We start from the raw sequence: 21,810 nt of genomic DNA on the forward strand, positions 1-21,810 counted from the left end.
ACCAACCACACTGCACTCTGAAACATGACAAGAAAATTATTGGTTTTAAGCACACAAAGGTCAGAATTAACAACAGCCTCGCACACATATACGGAAATCAATACAAAGCAGCTGCAACAACAGCTCTAGTTGTTTTAGCCACAATTGAAACAATAGCGATTCGCATTCCTAGGACAGTTCACATTACAAAGGCCAGGCCAGTTCAATTCAATTACATCCTGCCAATCCAAATTTATAAAATGTTTCCCAAAGAGCTTTCCATTCAAGCTTCTAAACATGTGGAAGTGGCCACTTTAAACCTCATTCCTTGTATTAAGCGAAAGTCAACCGCATATCTCAGAAATTAGAAAAAGCTGAATTTAAGAATGCTTAAGTTAGATAATAGATTTAGATAAATAGCATGGATGTATACCTAATTGAATGGAAAACCGTACTTGAACCTACAAATGAAGTATAATTGAACGTGAGACAATCACATGGGAGAACAGCAACCAAGTTGCTAATAGAACTCGATTCCGAAGAGACAGCAGCAGTATTAACCCCAACAGCAACATTAACCCCGGCAGCTGGTGTTGCTGCTTTGGCTTCCACTAAATGCGAGTTGATTCCATGCACATACATTAGATTTTCCAGCAATCCGACCATAAAAATCAACAAACAGTCAATGAACCCCTTGCGCGTCAATGGGACAGAAGCAGAAACAAAAGCAGAAAAAACGCCACCATGGAAATGCGAAATAAAACTAAACGTGAAACTGACGCACCGAGCAAAGAGTGTTGGCAAAAGTCAAAGACTATCACTATCAGGAGTTGGCGTTGCTATTGCCGTTGCCATTGCCGTTGCCGTTTTATTATCGTGTCATTTCTTTGGACTTTTTTCAAATACTCATTCATTCACTCGCTCAGTCGTTCATTCATTCATTTGGCGTGCTCAGAGCTGCCAGTGCTTGCAAGACAATAACAAGAAAATAATATGTTTTGTAGCGGCCATTGTTGTTGCACTTATAATTGCCGGCCAGCAACAACAGCAACAACAGCAACAACAGCGACGCCAGCCAAAGCAATTTCTGTGACTGACTCTCGGACCTGCTCCTGACCCGCCTTTCCGACATCGAAAGCCAAGTGAGCCGCCAGCGAGGAGCCGCCAATATGCCCTGCTCAAAGGTACTGATACTACAGCCACAACTGGACTAGAATGGAATAGATTGTATTTAGAAGCTACCATATGCATTCTGACCATATGCATTTTCATACATTTGGGAGTCAGTATGACAGTTTCGACTTGGTTTCTATAATTATACCTTCCTCATGAACTATTGTAGTGTATAGATGGTGTGTCTGAGTGCCGCCTTCCTAACTAGTTTATTTTTTTTAGCTCTGCCCCTCCCCAACTGCATTCGCCTTGGAGGAGTGTGTGCTCATTGTGTGTACGAGTGTGTGAGCTTGGCTGGGTGCAGTTCAATTAACCGGTTGATTGCACACACACTCACGCACAGCCGTCAGCTCCCACACGCCGCCCCCTCTGGCTATCAACTCCCACTTTGGTGGAGCGAAGATTTTTAATTAATCTGCCGAATTAATTGCTAATTTTTGCCATTTCAGCGGAATACTTGAATTATGAATGCGATCTTGTGACATGCAGAATTGTCCAAGCAACTCAGCTAAACAGAGAACCAGAAAAGCAATCAAGCGAAAATAATTTCCCATTTAACTGTAATAATTATGAACGTGATTTAATAATCCATAACTGAATATGTTCGCATTCCAATTAGCGAAAAATAATTAGTATTTTATATTGCTCGACATTTTAAATGGCTTTTTAATTAGGTTGGACAACACGTGGCGTGTACGCAATATGGTTCATAGTTGTAAGTTAATCGATAAAGGTTAGTTTGTAATTTGTTTTGCCATTTTAAATGCAGCACGAATTTTTGAGGACTACAATTAAAGACCCAAACAAAAAGGAACTCCAGAGCACATTATTTTAACCTGCTTAAAACTATTTCCGCCCTGCACTCGTTTCGATTCGCTGAAACCCAAGTACCTTTCAAGCAGTTTTCCCATGAAATTTCCTATGATTTTCCTTGACTGTTGTGCCCATCTTGACCAAACCTTGACGTCCTGCTGGCTTTGCTGGCCATCAGGGCGTGCAATCAACCCAAGCAAAACCGAAGACCTCAGAACCCATCAGCAGATGTGAACAGATCGTTAAAGGCTAAGCCATTTTCGAAAACAAAATCCAACTGCCGCCTGTCAGTAAAAATTTGTCGAAAACAATCAACGAGGGAAAACGAAATGAATATAAAGACTTATTACCCAGGTAAACAAAAACATGAGTGAGAATTACTCATGCAGCGAATAGATTTGTGTCATTGGTGGAACATAGTTTGTTGCTTGAGTGTATGAATGATTGGCCATAAGACCAATGAGTGCCCGAATATAAACGTCATTGATTCGAAGGAAACGGACGTCAATATCAATACAAAATAAATAAAAACCACGCTAGATAAATCGAATCCAACAATTAGCCATATGTGAAATGCCCGCAACACTTTTTCACCAGCGTGTGAAAACCTAATCAACACGCACACGATCTTCTTCTCCCTTTTTGAGATGTGCCACACAGTCAAACACAGTTGAAATAAATTGATAAACTTTCTGATGCCGATTTTTTCCGATTTAAGCTCATTCGTATTGCTGCAAGCAAAGTAATTAATTTTATAAATGGAAATTTGGCTACATTTTGAACGCCTGCCAGCTGGCGACTGTCGAGAAACGGAGGGCAAATATTTACGAGTGGAAGAGGTATGTTCTGAGCCAATAGATTTAAATAATTTGGCTAAGTATGGACTGGAAACGGCATCAGATAACGAAAAGGGGAAGTTAGGGGAGAAATTTAAGAGTAAATTATTTTTGTAAGTCGCAAAAGTGTCCATTAGGCCTTACTACGCTTTAGGAATACGAATTGCACTGTTTTCTCAAACGTATGACGAAGCAATTTGTATTTTCCATAGCATGTATTTTCCTTGCGATTTTAAACTGAGTTCCATTCCATTTTTCGTTGATCCAGCCTTTGGTAACCAATCGCGTTAATAAAGTGTTAATAAGCCGATGATCAGACGTTACGTGGCGTCTGCGACAATATTTGTTTACTCTGATATATCGCTTGACTTTGATCTGGAAACGCCCGACAATGACACCGAAAATAAATAGAAATATCTTTACAAATATAAGTCATTAATGGAAACTTTTTTACACACGAATTTTGGAATTGTCACGGAGTCTAACTCAAGGAAATGAGCCGCGCAAATAAACAATACGGAATCGCCAGTACCCGTACTCGATGCTCCGCTACCATAAGGCAAACAGATAAATATATACAATATTTATTTGATATTCTGTTGATATAGTGCGCGGGAAGACGGTGACTGGAAAAGTTTCAGAATATGTTTACGCCTTCGATCCACTTGTTTGTTTGGTTTAAGCCATAAATTTACGATTTCTACGCTTAAAGAGGATCAATACCGATATCAGTTGGTTCAACAGTTGGAAGGAACTTTTCCGACTCTTTGACAGGTTCGATTCTATGGAAGCCCTCTTAAAATAAACAACGCCACGAGTCTGAGTAATGGATATTCGACTTGGTTTGAGTTGACTTGGCTTTATACCCAGCAGCAGCATAAATTGTAACACGATGCCTGGTTGTGTCTGAGCCCTGGGCGATCCGCAGAAAACACAAAAAGTTGCACACAATATTCAAAATATTGCCCGACATTGCACATTAATAAGTAAACAGAAACGGAAAAAGGAACGGCAACTCCGACAAACTTGTTCAACTTCTTGGAAATCTGGAAATTCGAAACGATACTCAGTGTAAGCCCTTTGCGAACTTGCTGAACAGCTGACGACGAAGGAAAGGTTAATTCTTTTGAAGTTCAAAAAGTCTGCACAAATGCAAATGATGTTGACGTCTTGTCTGATAAGGGTAATGAGCAGACTAATGAAATCATAAATAATTTCTGCTCATTCGAAGCGCTTTTGTCTTTTGTTGGCAAATGTTTTTGACAGGCGAAAGGAGCTTTAAAAAGCATTGATATTTATAATAGAATATTAAAGCATTTGTGAGTTCTGATGGATTTAAAATTGTAACATAGATTATGCCAAATAAATGTAATAATCAAAGTGTGCCTAGGCATACATATGTGCAATTATTATTATTTTGGTACTTTCTGTTGAAAATACCTTGTCCCACAAATTAATTGAGTAATCTGTATCGGTCTACTGTCCTAGACAATCTCATTTGTGGCTATGCAATTTGTATGATTTCCAACCAGTTTAAGGGCTGATTGCCGACCGCAAGCCTCGTAGACCTGCGGTCGAACAACAATCGCAAATTGCCCCTTTGGGTAATTAAAAAAGACTAGATAAAAAGATATATAAACTGGGAATAATGCAATTGCTTATAACAACAAAAGCGTTTAAGCTGGCGCCAACCCCAGAAACCTCTCCCACCTGCAGTGGTACGACCCCCTCCCAGCGGTTTTAGATTCAATTTTATTTCTATTCACTTACTGAGCGTTGGAAAATTTTCCATCCAAACTCTCGGCACAAAACAAAAAAAGCAAAACAAAACCAAACAGAGGTAAACAACACAAACGCAGGAGAGAGCCGATGAGCATATGCCAGATATAAATTAATTAAATCTGTTTGATTTCTATAAACAAAACGAAGATTAATTGCATGCAGGCGAAAAAATATTCGTTATTAAAGTATATTAATTAAGGCCACTTCTACTTCTACTCGTTGGACTGCAAAAGAGAGGGAAGACTGCGCAGGAAAGAGACAGGGAGAAGGAAGAAGGGGAGCACCACAGAGAAAAGAGTGATAAGCGTGGGGAAATGAGCAAAAGCTACACGACTCTTTTTGCGTCGAATTGGCGGAGAGCGGTGCTCGTATCTACACAGAAAAAAAACTATACTTAAATTATAATAAATTGGGAAGACAATATTATTCGCCTAAGAAATGTAAATTTGAAATCGAGCAAATAATGAATACGTACACTGTTACACTGTAAGCATCCGATTTTACGAGCATTTCCTAATAAATTAAGAGTTAGATGAAACCCATTTTAGTGATTCTGTTCCTTTCTTCTAAGTGCAAATTTGAGAGATCCCAACTATGACGACTGTTTCCCCTTCTCATAAACGGCGTGTGTGGGCGGCTGCCTCGATTTCTACCGATCGTATTTTGTATATGGAGCGTATACACATATACGAATTTTAAATCGTTCAATTGGCACACATTTTCTTTTGTCCATTGGATTGTGACGCAAGCACAGCACACACCCCCCCACATGGGGGAAATGCCTATGAAGTGAGTCAGTTCCAAATGGGTTTCCCGAAACCACATTTTCCACGCACGAGAGCCCAGAATTTCTTTTCAAAGAATAATTTAAATGCATTTGATTCACTCACATTAATTACCATAGTAGGAAAAGCTGTCAAACGTGGAAAAACTCTTGTTGAATATGTTCACATATGTTTTGAGGTCTAGCCTTGAAACATCGAACTGCGAATGAGCAATACATATATGCACATATTTACATATGTATAAACAGGAGTGCGAGTGAAATACTTTTGTAGACAAAAGTCGGGCAATATTTTCGACATTTTACGAGTTGCGGGAATTGTGTAAGATAAAATAAAATCTTTTCGCCGTCATAGTCACTTTATCATATGAGCGACATAAATAAGGAGCACAGAAAATAAACATACAATTAAAGAAATTAAAACATTGTCATGTGGAATTTCCGTATGGTAAGTGGATTAACAAATCGTTGCCATGAAACTGAGGATGACTGAGGAATTTTCTTTCAGGTATTGCATTTCTCAGTCATATCCAAACAAATCGTTTTTATCAATCAGCCAAGTAAGTATTTGAATTTTACCATCCACAGCACGCAGGCATTGGAATATTTAAATAATTAATTTGAAAATACTGCACATGATTTAAATTTGGGGGGTTTCAAACGAGTTTGGCAAGCAAATTACCTCGCAAAAAAGCCCCTCCAAAGCTTAGAGCCTTTGACGAACCATAAACGAGATGCAAATGAAATAAATCAACAGCCACACGATCCGAATAAAAGAAAATAAAAATAGAACGTATCCGCAAGATCAACAGCAGAAGATACGACTAGAATTCATGCAGCTGACACGTGCCAGATTCCAGGGAGAGGGGCAGAAACACTCGAAGACTAAGTAAAACAGCTGTTCGGCATTCCCCGATAAAAAGCAATAACATCAATAAAAATTAAACAAACCAAAAGTCGAGACAGCAACAACCACGGGGAAGGCAAAATGAAGCAAACAACAAAAGGTGTCAAACAATAAGCGAGCCAAGTAAAGGTTCAAAGACTCGGCGAAGAAGCGATAAATATGCATAAAATGTCCATAAAGAACTCTTCATATCAACATACTGGCTTGTATATACGACTTGAATGCATTTATTGATTTCAGTAATTTAAACGAAACCCAAGGATAAGAAAGCGTTCTCGATAAGCCCCATGATTCCCCATAATTGGAATAAATCCAAATTAATATATATAATTATAATAAGCGTATCAATATATAAGCTTTCTTTAACCCGGTTATTTATTTATTTATTTATTTATTTAAAGCTAACTAATGGAGAACTAGGAGCATTAGCAGCTAAGGCCTTCCGCTAAAATCTGGGTATTAATCCATTAAATATATTGAGAAGAAATAAAACCACATTTTAAAAATCCATTGAACGATTGGGTAGATTCCGAATTTAAATCGAATACATTTATTGATACGAGTATCAATTGCAAAATGAAGTAAAAATGCTCAAATTATTGGCAGTTGAATTTTAAAAAAATACATATATTCATTAACAAATACTCAGGGGCAGGCCGAAATGAATAAAAGTGGCGAGCCGTAACAAAATGTGTTTCTTTATTGATTTCCAATAGAAAGGTACTAATAAAGCGCAAGCGACTGCCAGCGTAGGAGGATTAAAAGTGTCTTTCAGATTCTTTTGTTCGGTTTTATTGGAATTCCTCCAAGAACGGTTAACCCACATCGAAGAAGGCCTCCAACGAGCTAGGCCCAATCCTACCAAGTGTGGGCAGCAGGAAGCCAGTCAGTCAGGCAGTCACATGCAGCTGAAACTAGCAGTTAGGCCAAACCAGCTAACAGCTAACAGCTACCAGCCTCTATGGACCACCTTCTGCATTTGGCCATAATAATCCGCGCATAATTACCATATATGTATATGTGTGACTTTTGCCATTGCAATCAACTTGAGATCTTTTATACTGTATATGCCATACTTATATTGGTTCAATTTCACCACCCCTCCCCTTCTCCATAAACAGCTTGGGCAGGAGAAGAAGAACGGTCATGGAGAACCCATTTGGACAACATGGCGACTACTTGATATTGTACCACATATAATATAATCTGTATCCACACACAAGCACGCGGTGGCTTGTATAAAATCTTGGATAACTGGTCGCAAGTGCGTCAAAGAAACTTTATTTAAAAGTCGATATCGAAAGAGTATTCATTGGCTCAGAGCAAAAAGGTCCAAAACGAGCTCAATGTCTTTGAAAAAAAAAAATGTTGGACCCGAGCTTCTTGGAAGTGTTATAATCATGACGTCTTTATGATGGCCATTATAATATAATTATAATTTTGGGGGAATCACATACGGTTTTCAAAAGATACTATAGGATCTTGAAATTTTGCAATACCAACTGGTTTTGTCGAAGAATGGTGTAATTATAAGAAGCTTATAAATCATATTTTTGAGATATATACAAGTATTGTTTGGAAAGCTGGATAATATGCTCAAGTAGATCTCCATTTCGGGATCCATGACAGATAAGTAATTATATTTCTGGCTCTAATGCCTTTAAAAATAATTCTTTTAGCATTGGAATCCCAAGTAAACCGTTTCACACGACTACGCTTGCTTCCATCAGCCAATTCCATCTGCATGGTCAACAAGAATGACCAGTCAATGATTATTTTGGCCAAGTGACGGCACCATTTCAACGTGACTGATAGCCCCACTGGAGGAGTGGAGCAGGTAAGCCAAGTCAGGGCGTGTTATCAGCATCAAAAGCACGAGTCGGACGCCCACTGATAAGGTCGCCTTGGGTGCGAGCGAGATGAGTGGCGCGTGAGTGAGTAATGACTAGATTTAGCTGGATAACAATGGTAATTCCTCCTGATAATGACAATCATAAACAAGAAAGTCGCGTGGGAAGCGGGGCGCTACGGGGGGGTTCGCCAAAACTGTCTGTGTGTGTGCATCTCGTTAGCATTGGCACAGCTTTTGGGCAACAGGATGAATTTAAGCTGCGATTCGCACAAATTGTATATTATAATCGAATCAAACTTCAATTCGTTTTTATTGCATAGACTTCATTTATAATCAATGTGAATAGCTCAGTTTTCCAAGTGTGGTTTCTATATCTGAATCTCTAGTTTTGAACACAATTCTATATTTTTCCTCTCGTGAAGTTCCACTTTTCGAGTCGAGCCACAGAATTGCCAAAAAAATATGCGAGAAATAAAAAAGAGAGCGACAAAACCACTTCCGTTACCGCAAAAACAACACCGACGGGCAAAAGACTTTAATGACTAAACACGCCGAGCACCCACACACTCACACTTAGGAGGGCAAACATATGCGATCGCGTGTGTATTGTTCCCCTGATAAAAGAGCGAGGAGAACGACACTAGAGCAGTGACAACACAGGCGAATTGAACTCGGCGATTGCACCTGTCTGTTGGTGAAGGGGTGGAGGGGGTCCGAAGGGGTGCGAAGGGGGAAGGGCTGCCCAGACAGCTTATCGCCTATAAACTTGCACACTCTTCCCTCTCTTTCTTCATCACTCTCTCGTTCTTTATCTCAGTGCGCAGGAAAAACGCGCAGTTTGTGTCAAAAAATCCTAATAAAACTTAACTGACCAACACAAATTCAAACAGTTAGATGCAAAATTATATTGAACAATAAATAAGGGAAATCTCTTTACTAAAGGAAAAAATGCACAGATATTCTATGAAAAATGAAGTTCATTTTTAGTGACAACCAGTTATTTGATTTATGAATTAAATATAAAAACTTGGAATTGTGTAATCCGTCCGTAAATTTATTACTTTCATTCTGTAGTTTTTTGAGGAACCCCACGAAAAGAGTACAATTAACTGCCTAAATGTTCTCTTACAAATAGTACAGGGCAACGCTTTTAAATTTTTGTATTTATTTCTTTTGCACGCTTGGACGCTCTGCAAATTCGCCGCAACAATATCAAATAATAAACAACAAAATAGCGAAATGCACACACACGCACACACGCTCGCGCCCGCAAATGGCGATAAGCACACGGGGCAACGAAAATGCACAGCTGGCAACACTGGCGACAGAGAGAGAGAGAGAGAGAGAGAGGGAGTTGCTGATCAGCTGCAAAGAATAAAATGCATTTTTCCCCACTGCGAGATACTCTGCGAGAAAAGATCGTTGGATCACAAAACCATTTAGTTTGCCTAGCCACTTAGCGGACGATCTAGAAATTCAAAATTGCTTTGCTTAATTTTACACCTTTTATTTGGCCTGCGTTAATTGTGGCACCGCTATTATGCAGTTGTGTATATAGATACTTTTTCGTTATATCGCTTGAGATATTTATGTATGTACATTTGTGGGTATATTTTCACACCTTGGCGACACACAGACACGCACACACACACGCGCATCGGCGAATTGAGTACGCAACCGTTGATCGCGTATTAAATACGTTTCATGGCTCATCTCGAAAAGATTACTTTTGTATTCGCAATTTTCCTATTTTATTTTTTCGATTTTCTTCACACACACGCACAAAACTCTGCCCGACTTTCAGATATATATGGTTTTGGATCGATTTCCTATTTTTCTTAGTTGCCATAGAGCAGTATTTCAATGTAATTTATTTTCGGGCCGCTTTTGTCGCGCGTTCTCCTTTCGAGCGAACCGAACGCTTTGAATATCTGAGCGATACTAAGGCGAAGTGCGAGCGGCGAACGTAGTTGGCAGATACGCGGCGAACAAGCACGGCGAATTCGCCTAAAATAAACAAAGCCAAGTCACTCAATTCGTTTGCGAGTGTGCGTGTGAGTCTGAGTGATTTTCTTTGTTTTTGGCTTTTTATTTACATTTGCCGTTTTTAGTTTATCGCGACTAATGAACTTTTGCCTCTCTGTCTCTTTTCGCGCTTTTCGCTCTCTACCTGCTCGTTTAGCGTTTGTTCCCTTTGCGTTGGCATTCGCATTCAACTTGTTGATAGCGCTACATTTTTTTTTTCTGATGTGTTATCAGCAAAAACAAATTGTATATGTGTTCTGTGACCTGGGAAACGTGCGACTTTTTTACATTCCATTTCACTCTTGGCGTTAATGAGACCATGGCCGTAATTGATTCCGACTGCCTGCAAATGGAATAAATAATCGATGGCAAATACTAAAAGTCTGAAAATGACACAGAAAAAGTGTTGTTCCATCTTAAGTAATTACAGAAAAAGCCTATAACCTTCAATCTAAATAATTTATTTAAGTTTATTGGTTGTTTTCAAGCTTAATTACTTATAATAATAATATGTTACAACCACTTTCGTTATAATTTTAAATGATTATTTTTTATACCCTGTTATCAAACGAAATATTCTCCGTTATATCAAAAATTATATTATACAATATTTGTATGTCTTTTTTATCATAGATAAGCGCGAGTGAGCTCGAATTAATAAAAGAGATTACGAGAAATAGAAAAAAAACAACATGAGATAAATAATTAAACTTATATTCACTGGACTCTCTAGAAATATATGCTCGAACAAAGACAACAGCTGTTTTCTTCATTTCCCCGAAGAGATACGATTATGTTATATGACTCAAAACCCATGCAAATCGCATTGTATCCAAGAATGCACCGTTAGTTGGACAATAAAAATAACTTCAGACCCACAAATACGCGTGCAAAGTGTATCTGTGTGCAATCAGTCTGTTGGCCAAAATAACCGGCTTCGAGCCGAAAAAAAATTGTGGAACAGAAACAGAGGGAGAAAAAAGGGAGAAAATCAAATTAAAAATCGCTCAAAGTTCGCTTTTGACTGCAGCTGTTCAATATACACTTTGGATAAACTTCAAACAGCTTTTACTCCGCCAATAAAAAGCTCCAACCCCTTCGCACTCAAAAGTTACGATATTGGATCCGTTTTGAGCCCGGAACTGAACTTTGGCTCATTGCCAAGTTGCCGGCTACCGGAGAATGGAGTGGAGTGAAACCATTGCAAACAAAACAAAGTCAAGTTAACGCAAAGCCAAAAGCAAAAGGAAGCCGGTAAAAAGAAAAATTCACTCCATTCTACTTTTATGCGGGGCCTTAGTGAAAAACACCTAATCTTTTGAGTGCCACTTCTGCGGATATAAAGTAGTCTATGAATTAGACTCTACTGAACTATCGTTATTAATATCTTACGAAGAATACTTAAATAGTAACTGTTCCTAAAACTCTTGTTTATTATAAGTACATTTTCGAGACTTCGTTGTGACTCCCGAAAACTATTTTAAAATACATATGTACATATATTAAAAATAGTTCAGAAAGATAGCTATTGTTTTCAGTTCAACTTTCACTCATTTTGTTTGCCAGTGTTTCTGTGAGAACGGAAGCGGAAATGAAGGCACAACGTGTATGTGTATGTGTGTTTGTGTGTGTGCAGGAGGCCCTATAAACCACATGGAGCGTGACAGCGACGACTTTCGCTTCCTGGAAAGTGTTGACAAAGCGTGGCAAGTCTTCTCCGCAAGCCGGCCATTCTGCTGCTTCTAGTTACCATTACAAAGGCAAACACAAAATCCGCCGGTCGGGGGTTCACTGTACCGAAGGGGCGGGCTGCGAAAAGGGGGCGTGGGAGCCACGCGACAGCAACCATAAATTGTGCAAAGTTCTCTAGTTCTGTTGGTTGGCATTGTTTGTTTGGCTGGCCCGCTGTTTGTTTGGCCGCTTGTTTGAAATTAATTAAAACTTTATGTGATTGTTTTCAGTCGGGCGGAAGTTGGGGCTAGTTGGGTCATCCAAGCCCCACTTAACCCAACTAAATAATGGGAGCTGATGCAAATCCATTGCCATTGATTTCTATACTGATCCAAAATGTATTACCTAATTTCAGGCACACTGGGACTGTTCAAAAATGCATAAACCTTCCTTTGATTGCGTGTTTCCAATTTTACGCTACTTAAAATCTCGCCTTGGCTCGTTAATATTTTATGGCAAAAGCACGAAGCAAGATTCTAAGCCCATCCTCTTGTTTTCAGCAGGCAGGCAGGATAATGAGCATTTGAACATGCAAAAATGGCATTGAACCCTGTTGGCTTTCGCCCTTAAATTCAGCACATAAATCTGTCCAAGAATTAATGACCCAACGCAGCGTTGATAGATAAGCTGGAAAAATGGGAACAGGACTTTTGGGCTGGAACTTACCAATTTTACGTCTCGCCCGCCATAAAACAGGCGGCGCCGCGTTGTTTGGGGATGATGCCATTCCAATTTAATCTGCAATTGAAGACATCGAAAATTAGTTTCATAATTTTGAGAGGATTTACCTAGAAACTCATTTAACACTCTCAACATCATTTAATTGCCAGGTTAATTGCGGTTCCGTTTCAAATGGTTCATTGGAAAAACCCTCAAGCCACGAATCCGGCAAAACTTTTCAGTAGACCCATGAAATTGCCAACCAAAAAAACCAACAAAAATTATGCGAAGATAACATTGAACATACCGAAATACAAAATACATCCGCCAGCGAAAAAAGGCAGTCAATAAATCCGGCTGAATGGGTGAATGACTGAGTGACAAGATTTGATTAATGGAATCAGCAGTCAAAGCAACATCATTAGACTATTTATGAATGCTTACAAAAAATATGCAAGAGTTGGCAAACCCATAACAACATTTATAGCATCCTGAGACATTGAAGGCATAATTTGTAGTTTTAATGCTAAAGAAATTTCCACTGAATTGCAAAAAAAAAAATATAAAACCTAATAACCTGAGTCTGAGTTAAAAAATGTCCCATAAATATGATGACCAACCATACACAATATAATCTAAGAGCTTTGCATAAATTATTTATTTATATTTGAACGCACATTAGGATCGATGAAAATTTTGGAATTATTCATTGGGTCAACAAGAGTCGTTCATAACAGCCAATTTAAAAGAGGTAAGCCAAACAAAGAACTGAGTAGGCATTCGTTAAGACAACAATGCGTGCTTTTGGCCACAATATGATCGGTGATATCGGGAGTGATTTGCCAAAATTTGAATGAAATTCCATTCAATGTAGAGGAACTTTCCTCTGACTGTTCGCCTTCTCGTATGTGTCGGATGAGGATGATTGCCTTGGTTTAAGGCTTTTCTCTACGCGTTGCTGCTGGCTCATGTTTGGTTCTTCTTATCGCGCCACAGTGCTGCCTTCGCCTTATCAGCGGAAAACAGAACGGCCCGACCTTGACTTTATATCTCACATTCATACGCCACTCTTCAATCTGCGCCGCCACTCAAACAGTCGCCCAAGGCGTGGAAAAGTCAATGAACCGAGCGCCAACCGATCGCGACTGACTACCGAAAGGTTTCTCGCTTCGATTCAATTCAATTAGGTTTCAGTTGATTTGATTTCATTTCGTTTAGGGCTTTAATGAATTTACCAGCAACGAGTTGTTCAATCCTACAGTAAGGTTTGGCTACAAGCGTTTTGGTATTCCATATTCTGATAAGCAATAAATTGTGAGCGCATCAAGAAATGACTTATACAAATAACAAACAAGAAGCATGTGCGTACACGCAGAAAAATTTTGAACTTAACTTTACCAGATAGAGGTGTAATAAATAAAATACCCTCAGTGGTTGTATAACTTAAGAAAGAAAGAAGGAAAGTAAATAAATTTGGTAGACAGTTGCAAAAGATGAATTATATTTTATAAATTTTGGTAGTTTGTAAGACATTTTTTGCACTTCTTTTACTTTGTTTATGGGGCTGTCAATTTGATTGTATAAATTTCATTGTCAGTTGGCGCCTTTCGTCGATCAGTTTGAGATTAGTTGACAGGGGCGGAACAGATAGTGTGAGGGGAGAAAGGGGCCGGAGCAGGGCCCGCTGCCACGGACTTAACTGCGCACAATTTATTTGCAATTAGTGGTTGCAAAACACAAAAAACATCGCCAAGACAATGGTGAAATGAAATACAAACAGTTAGCAGGCACGGAAAACAGTCATTAGATAAGCTTTTTAGACTTTAGGAGGCAGAGCAGCACTATAGTAAGGTAACGGCTTTGCAAATGTACAACCGATTCGGCACTTCGAGTTGGATAGTTTCTGATACACTGATCGCGAATAGTTTTGCATCAGTATGGTTTTCTGTAGTACTATGCCCTAGCTGAAAATTCAAATGGACTATCATTTTTGTCGAGTCCTATTGTCAACTAAAATGGCCTTTCCTCAATGTTGGAACTTTAATTTAAAATGGCCTTGCAATCGTCATTGGACTACTTCAACACTGGCCCAATCGATTTCGCAACTTGCCCTCTCAAAAAACCACAAAAAATTACCAAAAAAAAATGAAGTGACCAAGGAGGAATAATTCATAATTAATACGAAACGCATATCACGCAAACGTTGACCGTTTTGTGACTACAAAATGCGTAATCATCTAAATAATAACAATCCACCTTCGCTGGGCCCCATAAACCGTAAACAAAAATTATTGTTGCAAATCAAACAGCAGCTGACGATGGGTAAACAACAGGCAGCTAGAGAGCCCGGTAAACAATAAAACACGAGCGGAGCAACTTGGCAAACAGAGGCCCCAAATTGCCCTGGCCAAAAAAAAAAGAAATAGGCGAAATAAAAAGGAGAGCGCAGCGAATCTAGGTGAGATCTGTGGGGCGTTCCATCGCCATGTGGCCAACACCCACGCCCTGGCCATCATGGAGTTGTGGGTGGAGCGGCCAATACGACAGGCAACAAATCAATCAGCCAAAAAGTACATACGAAAAAGTTGCGACCTGTTTGGCATTTTAATATTTCTGCGCTGCCAACTAAGATGATGCTTTGCAATCTTAATATATTTCGTTTGTCATTCGGCTTTGTGTACACACTCTATAAGGCTGTAGGGCCATAACCATAGCTGAAATTTGTGTATTTTAGGCCATAAAGTATAAACTGTATCCAAGCCGCTTAAATGCTATCTTAATCACAAATCTGCTTTTTATAAAGCTTGTCAGAAGCTGAGCCCCATATTTGAAAAATGACTTTACATTTCTGCTAACTTTATAAGCCACTACATAAAAGGTGTGAGGCATTTACGATCTTAGACTACTTTGTTCACCTTTTAGTCTTAAACATTTGAAAATCCATAATAAGAATAAGAATGTTCAGCTTTGTACCAGCATAGGTTCAAACTTTATAAAACTTCTTTCTTCATGGCATTATAAAACCACCTCCAAACTTATCTGTTTGTTTTCATGGCCCGAAAATCGTGTGTTTTTTTCCTTCGCTTAAGTTGGGGTAATTGTTTGGCATACAAAACAACCTCAAACTTAAATGTATCCGTGAGGTGAGTGTTTGCCCTTTCAGTGCGGCAGTGCGGCATGCCAAACACTTTTCTTTTCGACCCAAACTTTCATATCTTTGGGGACTTGATAACTCGATGGAGTGAAGTGCATGGAGTTGGCTTTTGGCTTATGGCTGGTGGCTAATGCGTCGTTTAAATGCTGACATGCACGTTGTGAAGAGATAAGATAATGCCATATAGCACATACCACAACCCACAACGTGAAGTATATATGTAATATACCATGTACTGCCATGTACTTGGCACATATTTGATATTCGAGCAGATTTGTTGCTGGTGCGCTGATAAAAGCGTTGATATCAGAAGCCGGGTCCGTCACATTGCTAAAAGCCACGCGTATTTCGAATTAACATTAGCGTGCTGATTAGGCAAGTCAATTTCATTCGCGGCCAGCACATTTTCAACACATTTCTCAAAAGATTTTATTGTTATGGGCTCGAAAAGTGGAACTCCTTTTGTTGCCAGCTGCTGGGAAATTGCAGTGATTCACCTGGCGACATCGACGCGTCTCATGCCTCTCGGCCGAACCAGTTAATTAACAATTTCTCGCCAAAGCCAAAATCTTTCCACACTCGGTCTCAGTGACGTGCATTCAGGTGACGCAGGTCTCTGACGTCTTCGATTTAATATCGAGTTATTTCTGGTCACTTGTGGGCTGTTCGGCTGCCTGGCTGCTTGAGGAACACATGCCGATGGATTACCGATGCATTAGCCGCAGAAAGGGGGAGTGACTTTCTGAATCTGGCCAGCAGACACACACCTGACAATTGAGTCACCTGGAATTCGCGGGGAAATTTTAATCTCTTTAGTCGGAAAAGGCCCTGCCAGTTAACGAGTATGCAAAGTTGAATTAGTCGCTGATAAGTGCTTGGCCTGGCCTGAGTCACATGAGCACGTTTGAGTTCGTTTGGGGAAATTGTCAGACTAATTGCATTTCCAAAGATAGCAATGCAATATTTAAGTGTATCAAATGAATATCTTCATTTTCCACTTGCCTTAATTTAATACAACTGCCAAACGTGATAATCATGGCCAGAGTCGTACGATTTGCTTTATTAGTTTTAATTATTAAAATCTTCAAATCAATGGCTCTAACTTATGAATGTCAAACCGGTTTGCCAAAATTTGCATACTAAATTAAATCATTTATTTTCTGTGGGACTATGAAGCCAAAATGGATACATTATTTCAGCGAACTTAATGGTCTTTCGCATGCTAAAACAAATATTTAAATGTTTACTTATTGAACGATTTTCACGGCTTTTTGGATTTATTTTCCACAATTTAAATATTATCTGCCACTCATCTGGTCACTTCCTGAAAATTTGATAAACAAACAGGCAGCCCCCAAAATGGTAACGAGTACTGGCGCTTATCTGATTCACGTGGCCGATGGGGCTGCTCCAATTTTCTGACAGCTAGACAAATGCCCGTTCTCGCCGCTCCAAAAAGCCCACACACGTTCATAACAATAGCCATAATCATCGTAATAGTCTTCATCATCATCATCATCATCATCTCAACATCATCATCATCATCGTCGTTGTGGCAGAGGGATCTCTCTCCCACCTGAGCTAATTACAGGTACAGGTGTGTGCCAGGTACGGAGAACTACGGCGAAACATTGGCGCGCAAATATGATAGTTATAATGCGAAACACGGCGAAACGCGGCGGCAAACCGACTGAAACTGAGGAAAATGTCAACCGGAGACCTTAACGACGTGATTGATATGGAACAGGAAGAACCAGCGGAGCGAAATTTCGATGGGGCAGTCATCGCACGATTTATTGTGCCTTGTGGTTGTAACATTTTTTCAATAAAGGAATCGGAAGAAAATCAACAGTACTTCTTGCACGGAGATGCACCCACTTCGGGAACATATAGTTAAGAATAATGCTATCAAATTTACATTTTTATATTTTCTTTTCTACAAACTAAATGGCACAGTGCCAGTCAAAAATCATTCAGTAAATACATTGGTAACTTACAAATGCATCTTTATAGCCTTCAGATATTTGCTAAAAAGATGATTGCAAAGGAACTTGGAGTTAGAGCAGAAACCTGTCCATTGAAGGGTCTCTATATACAAGTTAAAAACCGTTACAGGCAGGTAAAACTGTAGTCGCAGACGGCGTTTGTTTCAAACAGATAAAAGGGCGGAGCAGATCTTTAATTAGCTAACTGTAAACCTAGTTGAGCTGACAACTAAGGCAGTGCTCGTCATTCACCGAGCGTTGAGATATTTGGCCCATGTGGGCAAAGAGCTCTCCAGGGGGTGGGGGCGTGGTCGGAGGGGGCAGGAGCGGTGGAAGAGGAAGAGGGCAAGCCATAAACATCAAGTGCTGACTGAAGTGTCTTATCTCATGACCATATAACATGGTAACTCTCTACCTCGACCGTTAACCGGCTAACGAGCTTGCAAAATCGCTTCGTGCTTTATTTTATTTCACTTATTTTTCGTGTATTTATTTTCATTTTTGACAGTCTCGAGCGGGCACTTCATGGCACAAGTGAAATGCCCGAGTGAGCACAAAATGCAATTAAAAGAGGCATCGCGACGTGAAAGAAACTAGAGCAAGTTTAAGAGTGCCCAAAAGAAATGGGCAAGGTAAAAGGTGTGAGCCGAGTTAGGAAAGTTAACACTCTGAGAAACTTGGCGTTTTTAAGCAACTCTAAAAATATGTTTACGTTTCGTAGAGTGAAACAATTTAAAAAAGCGACCGAGAACCACAAAAAAAGATCTCCCACAAGCTTTTCTCTGCGGTTTTCCCGCCATAGAAACTTACTGTATTTGTCCGCCTTTGAGGGGTTTCCCAATTAATCCAAATTTATAGGGTGTACTATGATATTCCTCAATTTGTTAGCTTATTTATTTATTTTCTGGCCTTTTTCCACCGACTTAGCAATTGAAATAAATTTGCTGTTATGGGAGCGTTGTTTAATATATCACAAAAACGCGCATGTGTGTATGGATTTTATGCGCGTGTATATATATTTCACTAATTCACTCAACTCTTCGACTTTCGATCGAAACATTCGCGTGTTGAATTTGTATTTTATACTTTTTGTTATTTGTGTATTTCGGCTTCCCTTTCCTTCCCTTCCCTTCCCTTCCCTTTGTTTCTCACCCAGTTTCTTTCCCAGCGAACCGGGCGCAGGCAGAAAATGGAGAAAAAACACTGTCACTGCTTTTAATAAATTAGAAGATGTGTGGAACCGAGACGGCGACCAGTAATTTCTTGCCCGATTTCGGTGGTTAAAGTCATTAGAAAACGATTGTAAAATCTGGGATATGGAATATGGGATTTGGGATATGGGGTTTATGTTTCCGCACACCAACGCAGCTGTAAATCCGACTCGGATTGGTAAACTTTGCCTCCTTTGCTCAGCTCTTTCGCTTTGCTTTGCACACTGCTTCTGCTTCTGCTTCTGCTTTGCTTCTGCTTCTGCTTTTCGCTTGTGCTCTTTCTTTTGCTTCACAATACACTTCACTGTTATTTGAAGGGGGAACTTCTGGGGTTCTGAAATTTCCCTCGATTTCCGATCCGCAATCGCATTCGATTCCTCGTCGCAGTTGAAAAAAGGCGTAAAAAGCGAAACACACGCGCACAACACGTTCAGCCCGATCGGTTCGCGATCATCATTATCTCGATCCGATCCCAAAAATATAATCCGCATCCAGGCTGCTGGCTGCTGTGCACCTATTTCTTTTCGCCTCCACTTTCGGCGAGAATCGACTTTCGCACCAGAATCTTTCACGGCCGCGTCCGGCGATCCGACTACTGCCAGCGGTGAACGCGAACTGAACTGAGCGGAAATCTTATGCGGCCCAGCGATCGTGGAGCAGCGCAGCTGCGCTGGCGTTGGCGCTGACGCTGGCGCCGACTGAGCAGAGATGGCGACTCAGCCGTATTATCGCCCTTTTAGCCATAGCCATTTGAGAACGAGTGTTAACTAAATCGAAAAGCGGTTGAATTACTTATTTGTACTCGAAATTAAACATTAAAATGTAGAAAATTGGTCTTGTACGTAACTTTTACACTTCTAGTAGTTTAGAATGTGATTTTTATACAGAGTTTTCGTTCTCGGTATTTGTAGCTCAATTTGTAAGGAAATTGATTATAAGGATATTTGAATTCGCTCGTTGGCCCATCTTCTTCTTATTACTACACAAATGAAACTTTCCTAATAGTAAGCCTTATCAAGTTCGTAGAAAATCCTAGGAAAGAACATTTTTATTGTATTCATCTTTTGTGGAAATAGCAATATTACGAAAGCTTTGTATTTGTCGGCGATGAAGATGTTTTGAAATCTTGAACAGGGCCATCACTAGAAGGCGCTGCTTCGTTTGGAGCTTCAGCTGGAGCACTGGGATCCCACGTTGTAGAGTGTTCTTTTTGGTTTGTTTTTTTGGCTTAACCCCCTCCACCTCCACCTCCCACTCCTCCTCCCGCTCCCTTTAATCTCTTCTCTTTTTGGCAGCTAACGGGTGCAAAGTCCAATACCAAGAGCGAGTGCATCCGATAGGTATTCGCATTCGGGACTGCATCCAGTTTTTCTGTTTTCTGTTTTCTGTTTGCCGACTGCTGTTTGCCTTCACACCTTCCGTCGCCCCCCTCCCCCTCCCCTGCGCCACTGCACAGCCCCCCTTTGGGAGCCCTCCCCTTGCGCCCATGCTGGACTAGTTCGCTAACTGAAACTAATTCTCGCGCTGCGCTTTCTGCTTTGCATTCCCAATCCCCTGGGATCCGCGGAGGGTATTACGTCTGCGAGATTTCAGATGACACTGTAAATGGAGTCACGGGATTGGGGAAAATAAAAAGATCAACGAACTAGTATAGTCTCGGGATCAGGGAAAATATATGGATATATCGCTTTGGAGGGCAATTATAATCACAGGTTGTAGTAAAAGATACAGATGCAGATATAGGACAACAAATCATATATTTCCCTTTGCGAATTAGAACTACATAATAAAATGCTATATTCAAAAGAAAATCTATGTCAAGTCAGGGCACTCAACTAATTTATAATTATTTGGTGATTCAACAATTCACAATTTTTACACTCTTCCAAAAATAAATCGAGCGCAGAGTACTGACGTTTCATTGTGCCCAAACATCTGTTTACGTTCAAGATTTCTTCGAGCTCCTAACCTTTGCAGTCTCTGCAGTGTCGACATATTTTATTTTGGGTCAAGAAACCACCGAAAGCAAAGCCAACGGAAACTTGCAATGATTGCAAAAGGCCCAAAAAGTATCTTTCTAAACCGAAACCGCAATCGCAATCGCAACTCAATAGCCCAGAAACGCTCGCGTGATTTGATTAGTTGGAATTGTGTTTGTTTGCACGGATACACAGATGCACAGATACGTAGATAAGTAGATACACAGATACGCCGATCCGCCAGATAGTCCGACAATCAGATACCGATACTTAGGAGCCCCAACATATGGTGGATGTGTTCATAGCCACTCTGGGATATCAGTTGAAACTACCAATTAGCGACCTCACAGCAATCGGGGCGATTAGTCACAGGCCATTTGGCAATAGAAGGTGGCGATTTGCTAAACTTTTGTGTTTTGTTGCCCTATTTGCATTCTGTAAATGCCGAAAAATAAAAACTGAGGAAAACACCTCGCCGTCACCACTCGGTTGCTGGGTTTGTGGGCCGTCACATGCGATGTGTACATACACCCATATCTGTTTGCTCTTGGTGGTCTACATAATGGCTAAGAAAAAACAGACACCACATGTGGCTAAAGCTGACTGTGACATTGCCCTCCGCCAGACAAAAAGCCAAATACGAGCGGATAAAGAAAGCCCCGAAATCGAAACAATTGTCGCCAAGTTAAGCAGAGCAAATCGAGAGCAAATAGTCGGCATTTCAACTAAATCAGGTGATGTGCTCGTGTTCCGCAAACGACAACTTATCAAACAACACACCGGAAAAGTACTGTGAGAACTCCGCATCGGATACAGAAACTGCTGGTGCCTTAAATCTCTTGTCCTGCTCCCATCATTGAAACACTTTTCTAATGCATTACCATCAAGGGAATATTTCATAAAGCCCCTGGATTGCATTTATCCTTAACTAAAAGAATA

General features: G+C 40.1%; 1 protein-coding gene across 1 annotated transcript in view; it reads right to left on the reverse strand.

Annotated features, from left to right (window-relative positions):
* Positions 1-19,513, reverse strand: part of LOC120444435 (dual 3',5'-cyclic-AMP and -GMP phosphodiesterase 11) — a 40,173-nt gene extending 20,660 nt beyond the window's left edge. The window contains exons 1-2 of the mRNA XM_039624087.2: positions 18,492-19,513; positions 12,549-12,620 (exon numbers count right to left, since the gene is read on the reverse strand). Of these exons, the coding sequence (XP_039480021.1) occupies positions 12,549-12,609 (61 nt within the window). The 5' untranslated portion in view covers positions 12,610-12,620; positions 18,492-19,513. The remainder of the gene's footprint in view (positions 1-12,548; positions 12,621-18,491) is intronic.
* Between the last annotated feature and the right edge of the window lie 2,297 nt (positions 19,514-21,810).

Source organism: Drosophila santomea, chromosome 2R (assembly GCF_016746245.2).
Source record: "Drosophila santomea strain STO CAGO 1482 chromosome 2R, Prin_Dsan_1.1, whole genome shotgun sequence".
Lineage (NCBI taxonomy): Eukaryota > Metazoa > Arthropoda > Insecta > Diptera > Drosophilidae > Drosophila > Drosophila santomea.